General features: G+C 40.7%; 1 protein-coding gene across 1 annotated transcript in view; it reads right to left on the reverse strand.

Annotated features, from left to right (window-relative positions):
* The window catches only part of LOC149121110 (EF-hand calcium-binding domain-containing protein 13-like), a 119496-nt gene that overhangs the window by 84973 nt on the left and 13601 nt on the right, over positions 1–20922 (reverse strand). Inside the window, exons 3-5 of the mRNA XM_089318020.1 lie at positions 15473–15630; positions 10478–10592; positions 329–459 (exon numbers count right to left, since the gene is read on the reverse strand). Coding sequence (XP_089174146.1) covers positions 329–459; positions 10478–10592; positions 15473–15630 — 404 coding nt within the window. The remainder of the gene's footprint in view (positions 1–328; positions 460–10477; positions 10593–15472; positions 15631–20922) is intronic.

Genomic DNA, 20922 nt, shown 5'->3' on the forward strand with positions numbered 1-20922 from the left:
ATTGAAATAATTTAATATTAGTCTTGGAAGAAATCTTAAGAGTTCATGTAGTACAAGATTCTACTATAAATGTATAAAGCAAGGCTTACAGATGTAAAGTGAATTTTACAAGTGCCTAAACTAGCATGTGAAGTCAATTAGGACTTAAATCTGTTTTCTAGTTCCATATATAGTGATCTAGCCCCTACCCTATCCTTCTGAACAGCATGGTGCCTTAGCTTTCATAAACTATTTGATATTTTTATATGAAAGGTATAGACAACTCTGGAGTGAAAAACCCCTAATATAAATCCAACATTCAAAAAATAGAATACAATAATTTAAATACCGCAAAATTGAGGAAGATGTATGAAGGGGCAATGAAGTCTTGCAAATGCTGTACTGATTTGGCAATTTGTACATAGAGTTTTCTTTTTTAGTTCTCTTCTCCGTTGACAGCTTCAGAGAGGGAAACTCAATCTAGAGCCAAATGCAAGTATGTTGGTGCCTAATATCACTCTGGTAACCCAGCATTCTCAGATATTAAACTGCTTAAAATATAATTAATAGCTCCATTATGCCATAGATTTTGTACTCTGTAAAATCTATTACTACATTGATAAAATATTAATTATATACTTAAGAAAAACAGAGCTTTGCAAAAAACATTATAGACAAAAAACATTATAGAGTTCACTTAAAATTTTAGTATATATAAAATTTAATTACAAGAAGCAGTTTTACATCAGAACCACAGCTATGAGAACAAGGTGACTGGGCCACCAACTCTAGGCTATATATACAGACTTAGACAATATGTGCAAAACAATGTGGAGAACAACCAATGAAGTTATTTAAATGATATAAGTACTTCTGTTTTGAATTAACCTTATGAATGAGTAAATTATCCACTTAACATTGCATGTATAAACATCATCCAAATGAGGCAAATAGGTAAATAGAAAAGTACCACTCCAGAAAATGAGGACACTAATTACAAATGTATGCCATTTTGGCCGGCGCCGCAGCTCAATAGGCTAATCCTCCGCCTAGTGGCGCCGGCACACCGGGTTCTAGTCCCGGTTGGGGCGCCGGATTCTGTCCCAGTTGCCCCTCTTCCAGGCCAGCTCTCTGCTGTGGCCAGGGAGTGCAGTGGAGGATGGTCCAAGTGCTTGGGCCCTGCACCCCATGGGAGACCAGGAGAAGCACCTGGCTCCTGGCTCCTGCCATCGGATCAGCGCGGTGCGCCGGCCGCAGCGCGCCGGCCGCGGCGGCCATTGGAGGGTGAACCAAAGGCAAAGGAAGACCTTTCTCTCTGTCTCTCTCTCTCACTGTCCACTCTGCCTGTCAAAAAAATTTTTTTAAAAATGTATGCCATTTTACACAAAGCTTATAACCTTGATTTTAAAGACTATACAGGTTGTGGAGAGAAAATTCTCAAGCCATACAAGATTGGTAGAAACTGATACTGAGATTCCACATAAAACCAAAATCTTCAAAAGTCAACATTCTCAGCACAAGTGAGCTAGCAGGGGGAAAAAATAACTCTTACTTCCAATGAAGAATTATGCAAAGTAAAATCTGTGTCTCAGCTCTAAGCTAGAGAGAGAGAAAGAGACAGAATAAAGACTATTCCTATTGATTATTTATAATGATAATTCTATGCATATACATATAATTAACTTAAATTTATACTAAATGTGTTGTTCAGGAAAAATAGAAACCAAAAATTCAAAGTGGCCCCAAGTTTGTAATACTTCTGAGGCAACTCAGCAGAAATATATGCAAATTCTCTTAAAAAGAAATTTCTTTGGGAATATGATAGACTCATTATGTGAGTCCCACAAATTTAGACCAACTATAAATGAAAAGGTGAACAGAACATAAAATATCCAGGGAACAAATTAACATGAATGAGAATAAGAACAACAAATAGAACATTCTGATTCTCCAAGGACTTAATATGTGGGGTTTATAAGATACCAATCTTGAAACAACCATGGAACATGAATAAATAATATAACATAAGGTAGATTTTAGGAAGTACCAAGTAAATATTCTAGAAGTAATAAATATAATCCCAGAAATTAAAACCTCAATGGACAGGTTAATGAGATTCACCTAAATAAAAAATGAGCAACCTAGAAAGTAGATGGGGAGAAATTACCAAGAACAAAATAGAGAGAAAGAGATGAAAAACATGAAGCAATGGTGAAGAACATAGAAGAAACAAAAGGATAATGAAGAGATTGAGGGAGGTGATATATTCTAAAAGATACTGGATTGAAATTTTACAAAATTTTTTTAAAAAAGGCCTGCTTTATTAAATTCTGGAAACACAACAAATATCTAGGTAGTTGGAATCAAGATCTCAGCTGAGGACCAGTGCTACGATGTAGTAGGCTAAGCCTCCACTTGTGGTGCTGGCATCTCACATGGGCACCAGTTCATGTCCCAGATGCTCCTTTTCTGATCCAGCTCTTTATTTATAGCCTGGGAAAGCAGTAGAAGATGGCCCAGATGTTTGGGCCCCTGCCACCCACGTGAAAGAATGCAGAGAAGCTCCTGGCTGCTGGCTTCGGATCAGCCCAGCTCTGGCTGTTGCAACCATTTGGGGAGTGAACCAGCAGCTGGAAGACCTTTCTCTCTGTCTCTCCCTCTCTGTTTGTAACTTTGTCTCTCAAATAAATAAATAAAATCTTTAAAAAAAGAAAAAGATGTTAGCTGAATAAGAGTCTTTACACACACCAAGTACCTTCATCAAAGCTAGAAAGCTAGATAAGAGACCACAGTGCCTCGTCTTTGTTGTAATCAAAAAAAGAAAAAGAAAAAGAAGAGTTTCCCATACCACCCCTCCCCAGCTCCAAGGATTGCAGTGTTGACAGACACCTTCCAATTGGGAGCTGAGTGAACTGAGTCCCAGTGCCAAACCCATTGTAGAAAAAATCAGTAGCACTGAGTCACCCTGCCTGGACCCCACGCCCATATCTGTGGAGTGAACATTTGGAGATTCCACAACCAGGCAGCCTCTGCCACCATCCATCCCCACCAACCCCACTCCCATTGCCAACAGAAAGCAAAATTTCAACCCCACACAGAGGTCAGGAGAGGGAGCTAAAGACTACACCTGGGAGCTGAGACCCAGCACCTGATAAAGCCCAAAGGCCTCTAGTTCCCTGCCAATGCTCACAGACTGACCCTGTAGACTTGCCCAGTGTCAGGCACAGACCTACATTCTGGAGTGTCAGACTCGTTTTGGTATATGTTGCCATTAGTGGGCTTGAAGGATACCTATAGGACTTTGTAAAGACCTATGACTGTAGGAAGCAGGTGTGACCAGTCCGGGGACAGTGTAAGTGACAAGAGGCTGCCTTTATCAGTCTCCTCCAACCTTGAGCAGACAACAATGGGTTATGGGATTGTGTCTTGGGTAAACTCCAATGCTGGGTCAGATACTAATGGTTTCTTTCCCAAGGCAAGTACCTGTGGACAGTCTCTATACTTGCCCCAGTATCAGGCAGAGCAAATCTGTCTTCAGACCTGGTATTCACCACTGAAGATTGTGCAAGGCCTGGTGACAGTGAATTCCAGGTGTGACTCCCAAAATAGCCTGCCCAAGTTGCTCAGGGACAGCCTCTATCACTCCTCCTGCAACTAGACAGACAGCAAGGAATCACAGAACTGTTTTGGGACCAGGCTGATAAAATCCAGCATTGAGCAGATTCTAACAGTCCCCGTCCCCAGAACAGTGACTATAGACAGACCTCTGGATCTGTTTCACTGCCGAGCAGAGTTCCATGGTCCTGGTTAAGCAATCTTATATATCAGCCAATATCACTGGTGGCTGACAGGTGAACCCTCTTCAGCAACAGACAGATCACAGGAGGGTGAGCTTTGGTCCCACCGGCATTGTGCACTGGTGTTGGTGGCCTGAGGGCTCTTGATGTCATCTAGCACTGAGGCATTCATTTACAGACACAGGACAATGAGGCTGAGCCTACCACAAGCCCAGAAAGAAGCTTAAAGGGATGGACTACCCCTTTTTAGGCACTTCTCAGTTCATACTGAATAATACATCAACTGCAGATTTGGGATAAACTTGTAATTTTTTGAGTACTTAACACTGAATCAGTAAAAACATATCAGCAGGGGCCGGCATTGTGGCATAGCGGGAAAAGCTGCTGCCTGCACTTCTGGCATACCATATGGGCACTGGTTCAAGTACCAGCTGCGCTACTTCCACTCCAGCTCTCTGCTATGGCCTGGGATAGCAGTAGAAGAAGGCCCAAGTCATTGGGCCCCTGCACCCACATGGGAGACCTGGACAAATCTCCTGGCTCCTGGCTTTGGACCAGCTCAGCTCCAGCCATTGCGGCCATCTAGGGAATGAACCAGCGGATGGAAGACCTCTCTCTCTCTTGCCTCCGCCTCTCTGTAGCTCTGCCTTTCAAATAAATACATAAATCTTTAAAAAATATATCAGCAGTAGACTTGGGACAAACCAGGACTTAGAGTGTATCTAATGCTGAAACAGAAGTATTAGGGGCCGGCGCTGTGGCGCAGTAGGTTAATCCTGCACCTGCGGTGCCAGCATCCCATATGGGTGCCAGTTCTAGTCCCAGCCGCTCCTCTTCCAATCCAGCTCTCTGCTGTGGCCTGGGAAATCAGTGGAAGATGGCGCAAGTGCTTGGGCACCTGCACCTGCATGGGAGACTAGGGACCTGGGAGACCAGGAAGAAGCACCTGGCTCCTGGCTTCGGATAGGCACAGCTCCAGCCGTTGCAGCCATTTGGGGAGTGAACCAACGGAAGGAAGACCTTTCTCTCTGTCTCTCTCTCACTGTCTGTAACTCTACCTCTCAAATAAATAAATAAAGTCTTTTTTTAAAAAAAGTATTCATAGGCGCAGAGAAAACAACAGAATTTCTAGAAGAACAACCTAAATGAAGCCATATTACTAAAACTAATCCTTCAATGTACAGATGACATTGTATACTAAAAAGCATCAAGAAGTTCTAAGGAAACATGATCTCACCTAAAGAGCAAAATAAGGTCCCAGAAACTAATCATCTAGGAAATGAAATTTCCTAATGCTTGAATGAAGATTTCAAAATGTCTGTTTTAAGGAAACTCAACAAAATTCAAGAGAACACAGAGAAACTATTCAATATTCTAACAAAGAGATCTGATAGAGAGGTGAAGGTAATGAAAATCAAACAGAAATCTTTCAACTGAAACGTACATGCAGTGAAATTAAAATATGATATAAGACATCAACAGCAGGATATAACAAACAGAAGAAAGAATCAATGAGCTCAAAGACAGATTATTTGAAAAAACACAGCTTCAGAAGAAAAGGAATCAAGGGGAATGAGGAAAGTTTACACGAACTATGGGGTAGCATGAAATGAGCAAAAATGTGGTTTTTGGGAATCAATAGAACTTGAGAATGCCAAAGCAGCAGAAAGCATATTTAAAGAGATGATGACAGAAAATTACCCAAACCTAGAGAAAGATATCATTATCCAGGTACAGGAAGGTCAAAGGTCACCAATCTGAGTCAATTCAACCAAGTCTACCAAAGACATATTATAATCAACCTCTCCAAGGTTAAAAATAAAGGGAGAATTCTCAAAGCTGCAAGAGAAAAGAAGCAAATAACATATAAAGAGATCCCAATTTGTCTGACTGCAGACTTCTCAGTAGAAATCTTAGCGGCCAGGAAGAGAGTGGGTTAAGACTTTTACAGCACTGAAAGAGAAAAATTGCCAGCCAAGAATACTAAATCCAACAAAGGTATCCATCAGATATGAGAAAAAGATATAAAGACATTCCCAAACGGAAGCTAAGGGAATTTATCACCTGTAGACCTGTCTTATAAGAAACATTAAAGGGAGTTCTTCAAACTGAAACAAAGAGATATTAACAAGTAAAAAGAAAAAGAAAATATCAGAAGGCAGAAAACTTACTGGTAAAGTATAATCATAACAAATTCAGAATGCTTTCATATTATAAACATGGTATATAAATCATTTAAATCTTTATTGTGAAGATTTAAAAAATTATACCCACTACATTAAAACATTTAGAGACAGACAATATTAAAAGGGGTCAAATGTAACACCAAAAATCAAACTGTGGGTACCCCAATATTGGGTACATCCACTATACATATAAAGTATTAATAAACCAAAAGGGAAAGATAGACTCCCATACAGTAATAGTAGGTGACTTTAACATCACACTTTTAGAAATGGACAAATCATCTAGACAGAAAATCAACAAACAGCAGAGTGAAATTCAACCAGAGATCCATTGGACCTAACAGACATCTATTGAACTTCTAATCCAACAGCTGCAGAATGTACATTCTTCTCAATAGCACATGGAACGTTTTCCAGGATAGGTCATACAGCAGCCACAAAACAAACCTCAACAAATTTAAAACAATACAAATCATATCAAGCACCTTTTCTGATCACAAAGCAAAAAAAAAAAAAAAAAAAAAACTAGACATCATAACAAAAGACACTTTGGAAACTACACAATACATGAAAATTAAACAACTTACTCTTGAAATATCAATAAATCAAGGAAGAAATCAAGGAGAAAATTTGAAAATATCTTGGAGTGAATGAAAATGAAAACATAGCATACCAAGACCTATGGGATACAGCAAAAGCAGTACTAAGGTAGAAGTTTACAATAATCAATGCCTGTATCACACACACACAAAAAAAAAAAAAAAAAAATATCTCAAATAAACAACTTATCACTGTACCTCAAGGTACTAGAAAAAACAAGAACAAATCAAGCCCAAAATTTGTAGAAGGAAAGAAATAATAAAACTCAGAGCATAAATAAATGGCATAGAAACTGAAAAAAATCAATGAAATCAAGAGCTAGTTCACATTCAATATGAAAATAAGAAACTGTCTACAAATATCTGACAGTAATAAATTACAATATTCAATGCATACAGGAATCATACAGAGCAACAAACTCTAGTACAAGACAAAAATATTTTAATACATTTAATCCAAGTTTCAGAATCCAATAGTTACCAAAAATAAATAAATAAATAAATAAATCATTTTAACCAAAAGTGTGAAAAATCTTTAAAATGAAAACTATACCTCATCAATGAAAGAAATTAAAGAAGACTCAAAGAAATGGAAAGATATCCCACTTTCATGGATTGGAAGAATCATTATCATTAAAATATGCATACAACCCAAAGAGATTTATAGATTCAATGCAATCCCTATCAAGCTTCCAACGACATTTTTCACAGAGCTAGAAAAATTATCACTAAAATTTCTATGGAACTACAAAAGGCCCCAAATAAAAGTAATCTTAAACAAAAAGAACAATGCAGGAGACATTATACTACCTTCCCTTTTAAAAAAAAATTGGCCAGCACCACAGCTCAATAGGCTAATCCTCCACCTGCAGTGCCAGCACACAGGGTTCAAGTCCCAGTTGGGGCGCCAGATTCTGTCCCGGTTGCTCCTCTTCTAGTCCAGCTCTCTGCTGTGGCCCAGGAAGGCAGTGGAGGATGGCCCAAGTGCTTGGGCCCTGCACCCACATGGGAGACCAGGAGAAGTACCTGGCTCCTGGCTTTGGATCAGCGCGGTGCGTCAGCCACAGCGTGCCGGCCACAGTGGCCATTGAGGGGTGAACCAACGGAAAAGGAAGACCTTTCTCTCTGTCTCTCTCACTGTTCACTCTGCAAAAAAATAAAATAAAATAAAATAAAATAAAATAAAATAAAATAAAATAAAATAAAGAAGTAGAGCTATAGACAGATAGAAGGAAAGACAGAAAGATCAGAAGATCCCACTGGTTCACTCCCCAAATGGCCCCAACAGCCGGAACTGAGCTGATCTGAAGCCAGAGAGCTGGATCAGAAGAGAAGCAGCTGGGATTGAACCAGTGCCCAATATGGGATGCCAGCACTACAGGCAGAGGCCTAGCCTACTACCACACAGCACTGGCCCCTATATTACTTGACTTTAAAATATAGTATGAAGCTACAGTTATCAAAACAGCATGCTATTGGCATAAAAACAGATCCATAGACCAATGGAACAAAATAGAGACCCCACAAGTAAACCCATATATTTATAGTCAACTGATCTTTGGCAAAGGTGCTAAGAATTTGCTTTGGGAAAAGAATACCATTTTTAACAGTGTTGGCAAAACTGTATATCCACAGGAAGAAGAATAAAACTAGATCCCTATCCCTAACCATGTTCAACAATCAGCTCAAAATGGATTAAAGACCTAAATGTGAGAATTGTAACTTTGAAACTATTAGAAAAAATATGAAAATACTTCAGGACATTGGAATGGGCAAGGATCTTTTAAATCAGACCCTAAAAGCACAGAAAATAGAAACAAAAATAGACAAATAGCATTTCATCAAAGAGTTCTGTACAGCAAAGGAAATAATCAACAGAGTAAAAAGAAAATATTTGCAATCTTATACAAGGGATTAATATTTGGGATACATATAGAACTCAATAGCAAAAACAAAGTAATCCAATTTTTAAAAAGGTAATAGGTCTAAACAGGTATTTCTCAGAGGAAGATATACAAGTCACCAACAAGTACATTAAAATATGCTCAACATCACTAATCATCAGCAAAATGCAAATCAAAACCACAATGACATATTATTACCTCATTTCAGTAAGATTGACTATTACAGGGCCATTGCTGTGGTGTAGCAGGTAAAGCCACCACCTGCAGTGCTGGCATCCCATACAGGCACAGCTTCAAGTCCTGGCTGCTCCACTTCTGGTCCAACTCTCTGCTATGGCCTGGGAAAGCAGTGGAAGATGGCCAAAGGCCCCTGCACCCATGTGAGAGACCTATAGGAAGCTACTGGCTCCTGATTTTGGATCAGCCCATCTCCAACCGCTGAGGCCATTTAGGGAGTGAATCAACAGATGGAAGACCTCTCTCTCTGTGTCTCTCTGTCTCTGTCTCTCTCTCTCTCCCTCCCTCCCTCTCTCTCTGCCTCTGCCTCTCTGTAACTCTGCCTTTCAAATAATAAAATAAATAAATATCTTAAAAAACAAAATGATTGACTATTACTAAAGAGACGAAAGATAACAAGTATTGCCAAGGGTATTGGACACTGTTGGCAGGAATGTAAATTAGTACAACCTTTGTGGAAAACAGGATGGAGGTTCCTTTTTTAAAAAATAAAAATAGAACTACCATATGACCTAGCAATCTTACTCCTAGGTATATATTCAAGAGAAATGAAATATATTTGTCAAAGAAACTTCTGCACTCCCATGTTTACTGCAGCACCATTCACAATAGCCAAGAATTGGAAACAACCTATCCACCAACAAATGGATAAAGAAAATGTGATCCCTATACATAATGGAACATTACTCAGCCATAAAAAGAATGAAATTTTGTCATTTACAATAATATGGATGGTGTTAAATGAAGTAAGCCAAGCACAGAAAGACAAATATCACATGATCTTACTCATTTGTTGAGTGTAAAGAATATATAATCTCATAGAAGTTAAAAATACACTTGTAGTTACCAGAAGCTGGGGAGGGAACTATGGAGGGAAGGTTGGAGAAAATCTGATTGATGTGTGCTAGGTTATAACTAGACAGAAGTAAACAGTCTTAGGGTTATATTGCACACTGGGGTGACTGTGGATAGTATTAATGTACTATATATTTCTCTTTTTAACAAAAACCTAGAAGACAGGATTTTGGTTGTTTTACTTTAAAAAAAAAACTCTTGAAAGAATTTAAATATATTTACCCTTATTGGATATTACAGTGTATATATGCAACAAGACATCACATAGTACATGCAATTTTGTACAGTTGCTATATCTCTGTTAACATTTAAATATCTAAACAGAAATAAAGAGAAATATATATGTCAGCCTATCATAGTGACTGTACTAGGCTGAATGGGGGCTCCACAAAAGTATATGTTCATGTCCTAATCTCTGGAATCTGTAAACATACCCTTACTTGAAAAAAAAATGTTTGGCAGAAGTAATCAAGGTAAGGATTTCTAGCTGAGTTAAATAATGATAGATTGTTTATAAGAAAAGGGAAGGAGACTTGAGATACACACAGAGGAGAAGCCATGTGAAGACTGAGGCGGAGGTTGCAGCCATGCTGCCACAAACCAAGAAACACTTAAAAACATTAAGACAGGAAAAAATGTTAAAAGAGAACTCAATAAAAAAGAAAAATGTGTGCATGTGTATGTTTTGGTTTAATGGAGAAAGAAGAATAAAATTTCCAAAATCTGAAAGTATTATTTGTTCTTTTTTAATAAAAAGAAAGGAAGATGAGAAGGATGAAGAAGAGAGGAGAGAAGAAGAGAAAGTAGTAGTAATATTCAAGACTGCAATCTTTCAACATTTGAGCTAAAATAGACAGGAATGTTTGAGGGCTAAGGACAACACTTGAAGATGAAGGGAAAGTTCCTGAATCTTTATTTACCTCAGTTGTTTTCCTATGCAGTTGTACTTGTAAATTTTTCTTTTTCTTGATTTTATTTTCTCCTGATAAATCAGAGAATTTTTCTTCTTCACATATGTATAGTGATGTTATATTCCTAAATTGCACAGAAATTGGAATAATTCAAATTGTTTTTCTTGATTTTTCTTCTTCTTTTCAACTTTTAGTTATGGAATTTTAAAATACAAAAGTAGACAGAACAATATGATTATCTCCACATGTACCCACCACCCAGTAATGATAAATCCTATTCGATCTATATCTTTATCCCTACTCCCATCCTTTATTATTTTAAAGTAAATTCCAATATATTATTTCAATTGTAAAGATTTTAATATAAATCTCTGAAAGGTGTCTCTTTTTTAAAAATCTGAAACACAATTATAACAACTAAAAATTAACAATCATTTCTCAATATCACCAAATAGACTGTTCAATTTTCCAGATGTCTCATGAAGGCCATACATTTTTTAACATTTTCTTTAGTATTCAACTAGGTCCTCACACCATAGCTGGTTATGTGTTTTAAATCTCTTTTCATCTATAAGTTGTTCTTCTATGTCTTTTACTATATTAGCATTAGTGCTATATTAGGTCATTTGACCTGTAGATTTGTCAGTCTAGGTTTTGCTGTGTCATCATGAATATTGGGATTCTGAAAGGTTGGTCATATTCAGGTTCTATTTTCCTGGAGAGGGGAGAATTAAAAATCACTAAATAGGTGGTGATGTGTTTCCATCAGAAAGCATAAAATATCCAGTTTGACTATCTGTGTTATTAGCTCTCCCTTATATATAACAGCTAGATCAAATAAATCAATAGATTGTAAAATGGTTATAAGTCTGTCTTTTCTTCTTCACTCATTAGTTAGAATATTTCTAGCAAGAGAAACTTACCTCTCCTGTATAATTTGGTTACCCGGTGATACAGTTCATAAAGAAAGGCAAGATAATTGTTCTATTTTTAGTTTTATTTACCACTTTTCATAACAATGGCTTGGTTAACTTACAACCACCAATAAAAACAAAGTAATTTTGATATCATTTTGAACACATGGATTTAAATATATTTGATACAGTTTAATTCCCTGTAATTATTATTCTTAATATTACTCTAATTTTCTCATCTTTAATGGGAGAAAGTGAGAGCCTTTCAAGGAGGCTTTTGGGTCCTTATTTGCAATCCTAAAAGCAGTCTTTGTTAGTTTCCTTATCTCTGGAAGCCAAGCTATTTCAGGCTCATCTGCACAATTCCTCTACCAGACCTGAAATTAGCTTTTAACAATTAATGATGTTCAAAGACTAAAGTATAGGAACTAGAAGCTGAACTATTTTTTTTGTTTTGTTTTTGTTTTGTTTTGTTTGTTTGCTTGTTTTTTTGACAGGCAGAGTGGATAGTGAGAGAGAGAGACAGAGAGAAAAGTCTTCCTTTGCCGTTGGTTCACCCTCCAATGGCCGCTGCGGCCGGCACACTGCGCTGATCCGAAGGCAGGAACCAGGTGCTTCTCCTGGTCTCCCATGTGGGTGCAGGGCCCAGCGACTTGGGCCATCCTCCACTGCACTCCCAGGGCACAGCAGAGAGCTGGCCTGGAAGAGGGGCAACCGGGCGGGACTAGAAACCGGTGTGCCGATGCTGCAGGCGGAGGATTAGCCTATTGAGCCGTGGTGCCAGCCACTGAACTATTTTTTAATCCTTATACTGCTTTCCTGTTTGGTTTCTTCTTTCTCTTTTTTTCTGCATTTTCTTATTGCACTGTCAAGAAATTTCATAATACAAACATCCCACAAACTATACAATAGTGAGATGACTACAGTTAGGCTGAAATAAATTTGAGAAGACTCCTAGAAATATATTGCCTCAAATAATGTACAATATACCTAAATTTCAAGGAAAATCCTAAAATGATTTTTGTGTTCCTAGAACCCTATAGACTAGGAATGATTCTGAAATGGACTAGATTCCAGATTTGTGTTTATATTGAAATCATCTAGCAGCCGAAAATAATACTGATACTTGTTTCCCACCCCCAAATACTGTGTTTAATTGTACTGGAGTGTGGCCATCTAGCAAACACAAGGGGAGGTAAAAATATTCAGGTAATTTTAACATAGTGGGAAACACTATGGAAAACCCCAAAGGTTTGTTCCTACCCAGAACTCATACAAACTGAGCTATAATTCATTATTTTTGGGTGATTCCTTACTTGTATGCAAAACTTAAATTTCATTAGCAGAAATGTTCTTTTTTTTTTTTTTTCAAAAATTTATTTATTTATCTGAAAGGCAGAGTTACAGAGAGGCAGAGGCAGAGAGAGAGAAGTCTTCCATCTGCTGGTTCACTCCTCAAATGGCTGGAGCTGGGCTAATTCAAACCCAGGAGCTTCTTCTGGGTCTCCCACAAAAAAACAAGGCCCCAAACACTTAGACCATCTTCCACTGCTTTCCCAGGCCATAGCAGAAAGCTGGATTGGAAGTGGAGCAGCTGGAACTTGAACCATATGGGATGCCAGCACTGCAGGTGGCAGCTTTACCTGCTATGCCACAGTGCCAGCCCCAAGAAATGTCCTTTCTTTCTAAAGCAATCTGCTATTTAAGGGCTGCTTGTGTGATATACAGGACAATAACTAACTAGATTGTGGGTATCTATAACAGCTTTAGATAAACTAAGCTCTAAGAAAAATTGTGAAATAAGGGAAATTTATATCATGTATCCCACTCCTCTTCCTTAGCACACATCTTAACCTTTTGATGCTTTATTCCTCAAATGCCTACTCTGAGACCCCATTATTTTGCTCCAAGCTCCCTTGAAACTATTTTATGATTAATCCCCTCTGCAGCCCTCCAAGCTCAAAGGCAATGATTTTCAACTATTTTGACTACAACACATGGTCTAAAAATGTTTTCTATTGAATGTCAGTATACAAATACAAAGAGAGAGAGACAATTTCACAAAATAATACTTATGTGAAAAGCACTCTAATGTCTTCAGTACCATTCTGATATATTTCCTGCAAAAGAACAAACTAGCAATGACATTCTAAGTGGACTTTATGATTTATTAATAGGTTATTACCAACAGCCTATTGTGGCATTATATCCCCATAGGTCCCTACTGAATCTGAATCTTCTTTCTGGCATAATCATGACTTCTACTCTACTATCTGATTTTTTAGCTTTCATCTTCCTAGGTAGCAAGTTTTATTGTGGTCTTCTAGAAATAATTATATTATCTTTTGTTATCTAATGAACAGGAATAGGGGTGAAAACATTAGTTTAAATGAAACGGAGGGATCAGCATTATGTTGTACCGGGTTAAGCTATCACCTGCAATGCTGGCATCCCACATGGGCATCTGTTCAAATCCCAGTTGCTCCACTTTCAAGCCAGCTCCCAGCTAACACACCTGAGAAAGCAGCAGAGGAGGGTCCAAGTGCTTGGGCCCCTGCCACCCACAGGGGTGGGAGACAGAGAAGAAGCTCCTGGCTCCTGAATTTGGCCTGGCCCAGCCCTGGCCGTTGCGGCCATTTGGGTAGTAAACCAACAAATGGAAGATCTAACTCTCCTTTTCTCTGTAATTCTGCCTTGCAAATAAAAAATATAAATTTTTTTAAAAAATTAAATAAGTAAATAAAGTGGAAACATATGCTAGGCAGAGGAGATCATAATGTGCTAGTAATCTTCAATCTAACAATTTGGTAAAATCAGCATTTAATCAGAAAAAAATAAAGTGAGATGAACCTTAAATGCTTTCTCAGATTCTTTCTTCTCTCTGATAAATATTTTTTCTGTTTCAGTCATTTTCTAGATATTTTTTAAATTTTTATTTCTTTGAGAGACAAACAGGCACAGAGTGATCCCACCCACTGGTTCACTCCCCACATGCCAGCAATGCCCAGGGCTGGGAAGGGCCAAAGCTAGGAGCCAGGAACTCAACTCAGTTCTCCCATGTAGGTGGCAGGGATCCAACTGCTTGAGCCATCACCTGCTGCCTCTCAGGTTGTACATTAGAAGAAAGCTGGAGGCTGGCGCCACAGCTCACTAGGCTAATTCTCCGCCTTGCAGCGCCGGCACCCCGGGTTCCAGTCCCGGTCGGGGTGCCGGATTCTGTCCTGGTTGCCCCTCTTCCAGGCCAGCTCTCTGCTGTGGCCAGGGAGGGCAGTGGAGGATGGCCCAAGTGCTTGGGCCCTGCACCCCATGGGAGACCAGGATAAGTACCAGGCTCCTGCCATTGGATCTGCGCGGTGCGCCGGCCGCGGCGGCCATTGGAGGGTGAACCAACGGCAAAGGAAGACCTTTCTCTCTGTCTCTCTCTCTCACTGTCCACTCTGCCTATCAAAAAAAAAAAAAAAAAAAAAGGAAGAAGAAGAAGAAGAAGAAGAAAGCTGGAATTGGAAACAGGGATGGGCTACAAACTCCAGCAATGCGGGCATCCCAACCAGTGACTTCCAACAAGGCCAAAAGCATGCAAGAGTATTAAAAATGCAGATCAAGCATTTCTCCTAGTTGTACATGAAATGAGAGCATTTTTCTGTAACTAACAAAAAGACATCAGACAATATAGCACACAAAAAAAGAACTAGCAATGATACAAATAGTCCAATTTCATGGGTAGCATAAACCCAAATCCAAAGAGAATCTTTTGTTTCCTCTATAAATTCTCTTTAACACCAACTTACAAACATACAATTTTCTTCACTATCCTTTATAAATTCTTTTTAAGTCCAACTTACAAACATACAATTACTCTCCTCTCTAACTAATATTATATGATAGCTTATATGCTTCCATGTGGCTAAAAGAGAAATACAAAAAACTATAATAATGACTATTCAAGAGTTAAAAGCATGCTCCTAAAAGAATGATCATAAACAGGAATGATTTCATATACATTGTACAAGACCACGTAGGTTACACTTTTGGCACTTTTAAACTTGTGAAAGTATAATTAAATATACTAGGTTCAGAGTTTTTAACTTACCTTTTTTTATGTTCTGGGGTCCAACCTCTAATTTCAGGTAAAATTTTCTTTTCTATTGTTTCAGAAATTTTGATGTATTTCTTTCTGTCAATATATCTTGATGGCAAGTTGGTTGCAAAAGAATTAGAAGCTTTATCAGTTAATTCAACATCTTCTTTCTGGGGAATAATCAAGGGCTACAATCAGTCTTGTTCTCTTTGCAGATACATATTAAATACCACATTTTGGGGCCTGCACTGTAGTATAGCAGGTAAAGCCACCATCCATGACACCGGTATCCCATATGGGCACTGGTTTATGACCTGGCTGCTCCACTTCCAATCCAGCTCCCTGCTTATGCACCTGGGGAAGCAGTGAAAGATGGCCCAAGTGCTTGGGTCCCTGCACCTATGTGGGAGACCCGGAAGAAGCTCCAGTCACAGGGCTGTGGCCTGGCCTGGCCCTACGTGTTGCAGCCATTTATAGAGTGAACCAGCATATGGAAGATTGCTCTTTCTGTGTCTCTCCCTCTCTCTCCGTAACTCTGCCTTTCAAACAAATAAATAAATCTTTCATACACACATACACACACACCATTCTTGATCAAATAATTCATTTTATATCAATACTCTTTCTCAAATACCAAGAGAATTTCTTTTTAAGAGTTGTTTATTTATTTGAAAGCCAGAGTTACACAGAGAGGAGAGGCAGAAGAGAGAGGAAGAGAGAGGTCTTCCATCAGCTGGCTTACTACTTAATTGGCTGCAACAGCCAGAGCTGCACAGAACTGAAGCCAGGAGCCAGGTGCTTCTTCTGGGTCTCCCATGCAGGTGCAGGGGCCCAGGGACTTGGGCCATCTTCTAATGCTTTCCCAGGCCATAGCAGAGAGCTGGATCGGCAGTGGAGCAACCAGGACTCAAACCGGTGCCCATATGGGATGCTGGCACTGCAGGCAGTAGCTTTATCCACATCACAGCACTGTCCACCCAGGAGACTTCTACTGAGACGGACTTATTCATTAGTTCACTATTACACCAAATAAATGAGTACAAACTCTATCTCTGGTTTTCCTTAGTGCATTATGCAGCTATAAAGTATACAGCATTCATGACTGTACTTAATAATTATTGAATCTAGTTCTTAAGATATCATGTTGAAAAAGTTTACTATATACTTTGCAAATCAAGTCTTTTCAAAAGATTTATCTATTTATTAGAAAGTCAGAGTTACACAGAGAGAGAGAGAGAGGTCTTCCATCCACTGGTTCACTTCCCAGATGACCACAACAGCTGAAGCTTGCTGATCTGAAGCCAGGAGCCAGGAGCCAGGAGCTTCCTTCAGGTCTCCCATGCAGGTGCAGGGGCCCAGGGACTTGGGCCATCTTATACTGCTTTCCCAGGCCATAGCAGACAGCTGGATCAGAAGTGGGGCAGCCAGGTCTCAAACCAGCACCCATATGGGATGCCAGCACTTCAGGCCAAGGCATTAATCTGCTGCACCACAGCACCAGCCCCACAAATCAAGTCTTTTATAGAACTGCATAATGGCCAGCGCTGCGGCTCACTTGGCTAATCCTCTGCCTGCGGCGCTGGCACCCCGGGTTCTAGTCCCGGTTGGGAGGCCGGATTCTGTCCCAGTTGCTCCTCTTCTAGTCCAGCTCTCTGCTGTGGCCCGGGAAGGCAGTGGAGAATGGCCCAAGTGCTTGGGCCCTGCACCTACATGGGAGACCAGGAGGAAGCACCTGGCTTCTGGCTTCTGATTGGCACAGCGCACCAGCTGTAGCGGCCATTTGAGGGGTGAACCAATGGAAAAAGGAAGACCTTTTTCTTTGTCTCTTTCTCTCTCACTGTATAACTCTGCCTGTCAAAAAAAAAAAAAAAGAACTACATAAAATAGCTTTTCATAAAATTAAATGCATTTTAAATATAAACCAAAGGTATGATCCATGAAAGAAATAATTAATAAGATGAACTCCACTAAAATTTAAAACTGCTCTGTGCATTTCAGGCATGGAAAGCCAAGACACTGTGGCAAAAAATGACCTACATGAAAGATCTCTGAGTGAGATTCCAGTGGAAAGAAGGGACCATCAAAGAAGGAGGTACCTTTCTCTGAAGGGAGGAGAGAACCTCCACTTTGATTATGGTCCTGTCTAAATAATGTCGGAGTTTGTGGACTCAAGAGGCTTTGGCAGCTCATGACAAGACCCTTGGGTGATCACTGACATCATAAATAGGAATGTCAATTATTAAATCAACAACAGGAGTCACTGTGCACTTGCTCCCCATGTAGGACCTCTGTCCTTAATGTGGTGTTGGTAGGAAACTGGCACAGTTGTAGCCAGGTGGCCACATGGCCCAGCTACCTGAGCCAGGCTCCACCCCCATCCTAATGGGATTCGCTGCTCCTGCTTCCCTGCCTGCCCTCAAGCAAAGTTTTAAAAGGGCCTGTTCCTGAACACATGCTCTCTTGGCTCCTCTCTCTTGGCCCCTCTCTCCTGCGCTCTCTAGGTTCTGCTCTCTAGCCTCCTCCTCTGGTCTCTTGGTTCTCTCACTCAGCTCCTCTCATCTCTCTTCACTCCCTGCTAGCTCCTCTCCTCTGTTTCTCTCTTATATTCTCTTTCTTTTTCCTTCGCCACCCCTTCACTCTGGTCTGTTGGGTGTTCCCCAATAAACCCTTTCCCTTACTCTGGTATCCAGTGTGTTTTGCAACAGCTAACATTAATATATAACAGTTGTACTATGCAAATTAATGGTAAAACTAGTCTTCAAACAGTACTTTTTTTTTTTTTTTTTTTGACAGGCAGAGTGGACAGTGAGAGAGAGAGACAGAGAGAAAGGTCTTCCTTTGCCGTTGGTTCACCCTCCAATGGCCGCCGCGGCCGGCGCACCACGCCGATCCGATGGCAGGAGCCAGGTACTTATCCTGGTCTCCCATGGGGTGCAGGGCCCAAGCACTTGGGCCATCCTCCACTGCACTCCCTGGCCACAGCAGAGAGCTGGCCTGGAAGAGGGGCAACTGGGACAGAATCTGGCGCCCCAACCAGGACTAGAACCCGGTGTGCAGGCGCCACTAGGCGGAGGATTAGCCTAGTGAGCCGCGGCGCCGGCCAAACAGTACTTTATACTTATGTGTGTGTGTGTAGATGCAAACTGTTAAAATCTTTACTCAGTATAGAGTTGATCTTCTGTATGTAAAGATAATTGAAAATGAAAATGGGAGAGGGAGTAGGAGGTGGGACAGTTTGGGGTGGGAGGGTGGGTATGGGGGAAAGAACCACTATAATCCAAAAGTTATACTTATGAAATTAGTATAAATAAAAGCTTTTTATAAAAATTAAAAGATAAAAATAAAACTGCTCCGTGAAAAAAGACAATGAAATGGCACACACCGGAAGAAAAGATATATCTGAAAAAAGACTGCTTTCCAAATTACAGAGAGGACTGTTAGAACAATAAGAAAAAAGAATAACCCAGCTAAACAATTAACAATAGATCTGAGCAGACATCTCACCAAGAAATACAGATGGCAAATAAGTATATAAAGAAGATGTTCAATATCGTAAGTCATGCCTGGGCTTAAGCAGAGGTCAGCTTATGAAGAGCCCTGGCAGCTCTTGCCAGCCAAGAGTTGGATCACTGGAAATGGAACTGCCCTGGAGTCGAAGGACGCTCAGGTCAGAGCCACAGATCTTATTGCCTCTAAGCTGAAAAGCCTTTCATTCAGCCAGCTTCCAAAGTGACCATCGCAGCTGAGAAAATGGCCAAGTAGGGTGAGTAACATTGCAGGCAGAACTGTGAATTTCCTGTTAGAGATGCCACCTGCCTTTACCTGGCCAGCTCTCCTCCCAGGCCAGCTAGGTAATGGAAGTCAACAGGGTGCCTTCCCCAAGGAGGTTCACACCTCCCTTAGGATGTACCCCATGTGAAGAGATAGATAGGTCTGGGCCTCTTAACTTATAAGGCCTAAAGCCCACCAGATTATTATCAAGCCCCTTCTGTCAGGTTCTATTTGCCTCTCAATCAGAAAACTTAGTTGTAGTTTAGATAGCATCTTTCTTAGGTTCTCTAATAACAACTCTGTCCTTTGTATCTAGCCCACTTGGCCTCATTCCTTTGTAATCATGACCTCTACTCTACCACCAATGGCTCTACTCCCAACCTGTTTGTACGGATGGTCCTCTCCCCTACTTAATGTTGCATAATTGTTCAGAATTTCTCTACAGACAAACCCCGCTACCTGCAAAGTTAAGTGGCCTTTCTCCCAGTCTTGGCTGGGATCAGTTTAAGCCACATCCATCAAACTGTCCCCACAAGGGTCCAGAGACCCCCCCCCCCCCATTTCCTAAGAAATCCTCTCATTATCTGGTTAATGCTACTCTTAGGATCATTGGTTGCTATTCTCACCCTGTCTTTTATACTACAATGTCTGTTTAAGTGTTTACAGCAGGTTTTAATGGAACAAACGAAGGCCTTCAGCAACCAGGCGGTCAACCAAATGCTGCTATGGGAATATATTCAGCTCCTCACCCAGGAGACAGCGGCCTGAGACATCACCCCATGCCAGTGAAGAGTACCTCGTCGCCCCATGTCAGCAGGAAGTAGCTCTAAAGACAGATCATTGTCCCTCTACCCCTCCTGGACTTTTGGGACTAATGTAATCCCATACAACTCCTGCTTTATAAAAAACAAAAGGGGGGAATATTAGGAAACTGGCACAGTTTTAGCCAGGTGGCCACATGGCCCAGCTACCTGAGCCAGGCTCCACCCCCATCCTAATGGGATTCGCTGCTCCTGCTTCCCTGCCTGCCCTCAAGCAAAGTTTTAAAAGGGCCTGTTCCTGAACACATGCTCTCTTGGCTCCTCTCTCTTGGCCCCTCTCTCCTGCGCTCTCTAGGTTCTGCTCTCTAGCCTCCTCCTCTGGTCTCTTGGTTCTCTCACTCAGCTCCTCTCATCTCTCTTCACTCCCTGCTAGCTCCTCTCCTCTGTTTCTCTCTTATATTCTCTTTCTTTTTCCTTCGCCACCCCTTCACTCTGGTCTGTTGGGTGTTCCCCAATAAACCCTTTCCCTTACTCTGGTATCCAGTGTGTTTTGCAACAGCTAACATTAATATATAACAGTTGTACTATGCAAATTAATGGTAAAACTAGTCTTCAAACAGTACTTTTTTTTTTTTTTTTTTTGACAGGCAGAGTGGACAGTGAGAGAGAGAGACAGAGAGAAAGGTCTTCCTTTGCCGTTGGTTCACCCTCCAATGGCCGCCGCGGCCGGCGCACCACGCCGATCCGATGGCAGGAGCCAGGTACTTATCCTGGTCTCCCATGGGGTGCAGGGCCCAAGCACTTGGGCCATCCTCCACTGCACTCCCTGGCCACAGCAGAGAGCTGGCCTGGAAGAGGGGCAACTGGGACAGAATCTGGCGCCCCAACCAGGACTAGAACCCGGTGTGCAGGCGCCACTAGGCGGAGGAT

The sequence above is a fragment of the Oryctolagus cuniculus genome, chromosome 17, assembly GCF_051225735.1.
Source record: "Oryctolagus cuniculus isolate XC-2025 breed Fujian yellow rabbit chromosome 17, ASM5122573v1, whole genome shotgun sequence".
Taxonomy (NCBI): domain Eukaryota; kingdom Metazoa; phylum Chordata; class Mammalia; order Lagomorpha; family Leporidae; genus Oryctolagus; species Oryctolagus cuniculus.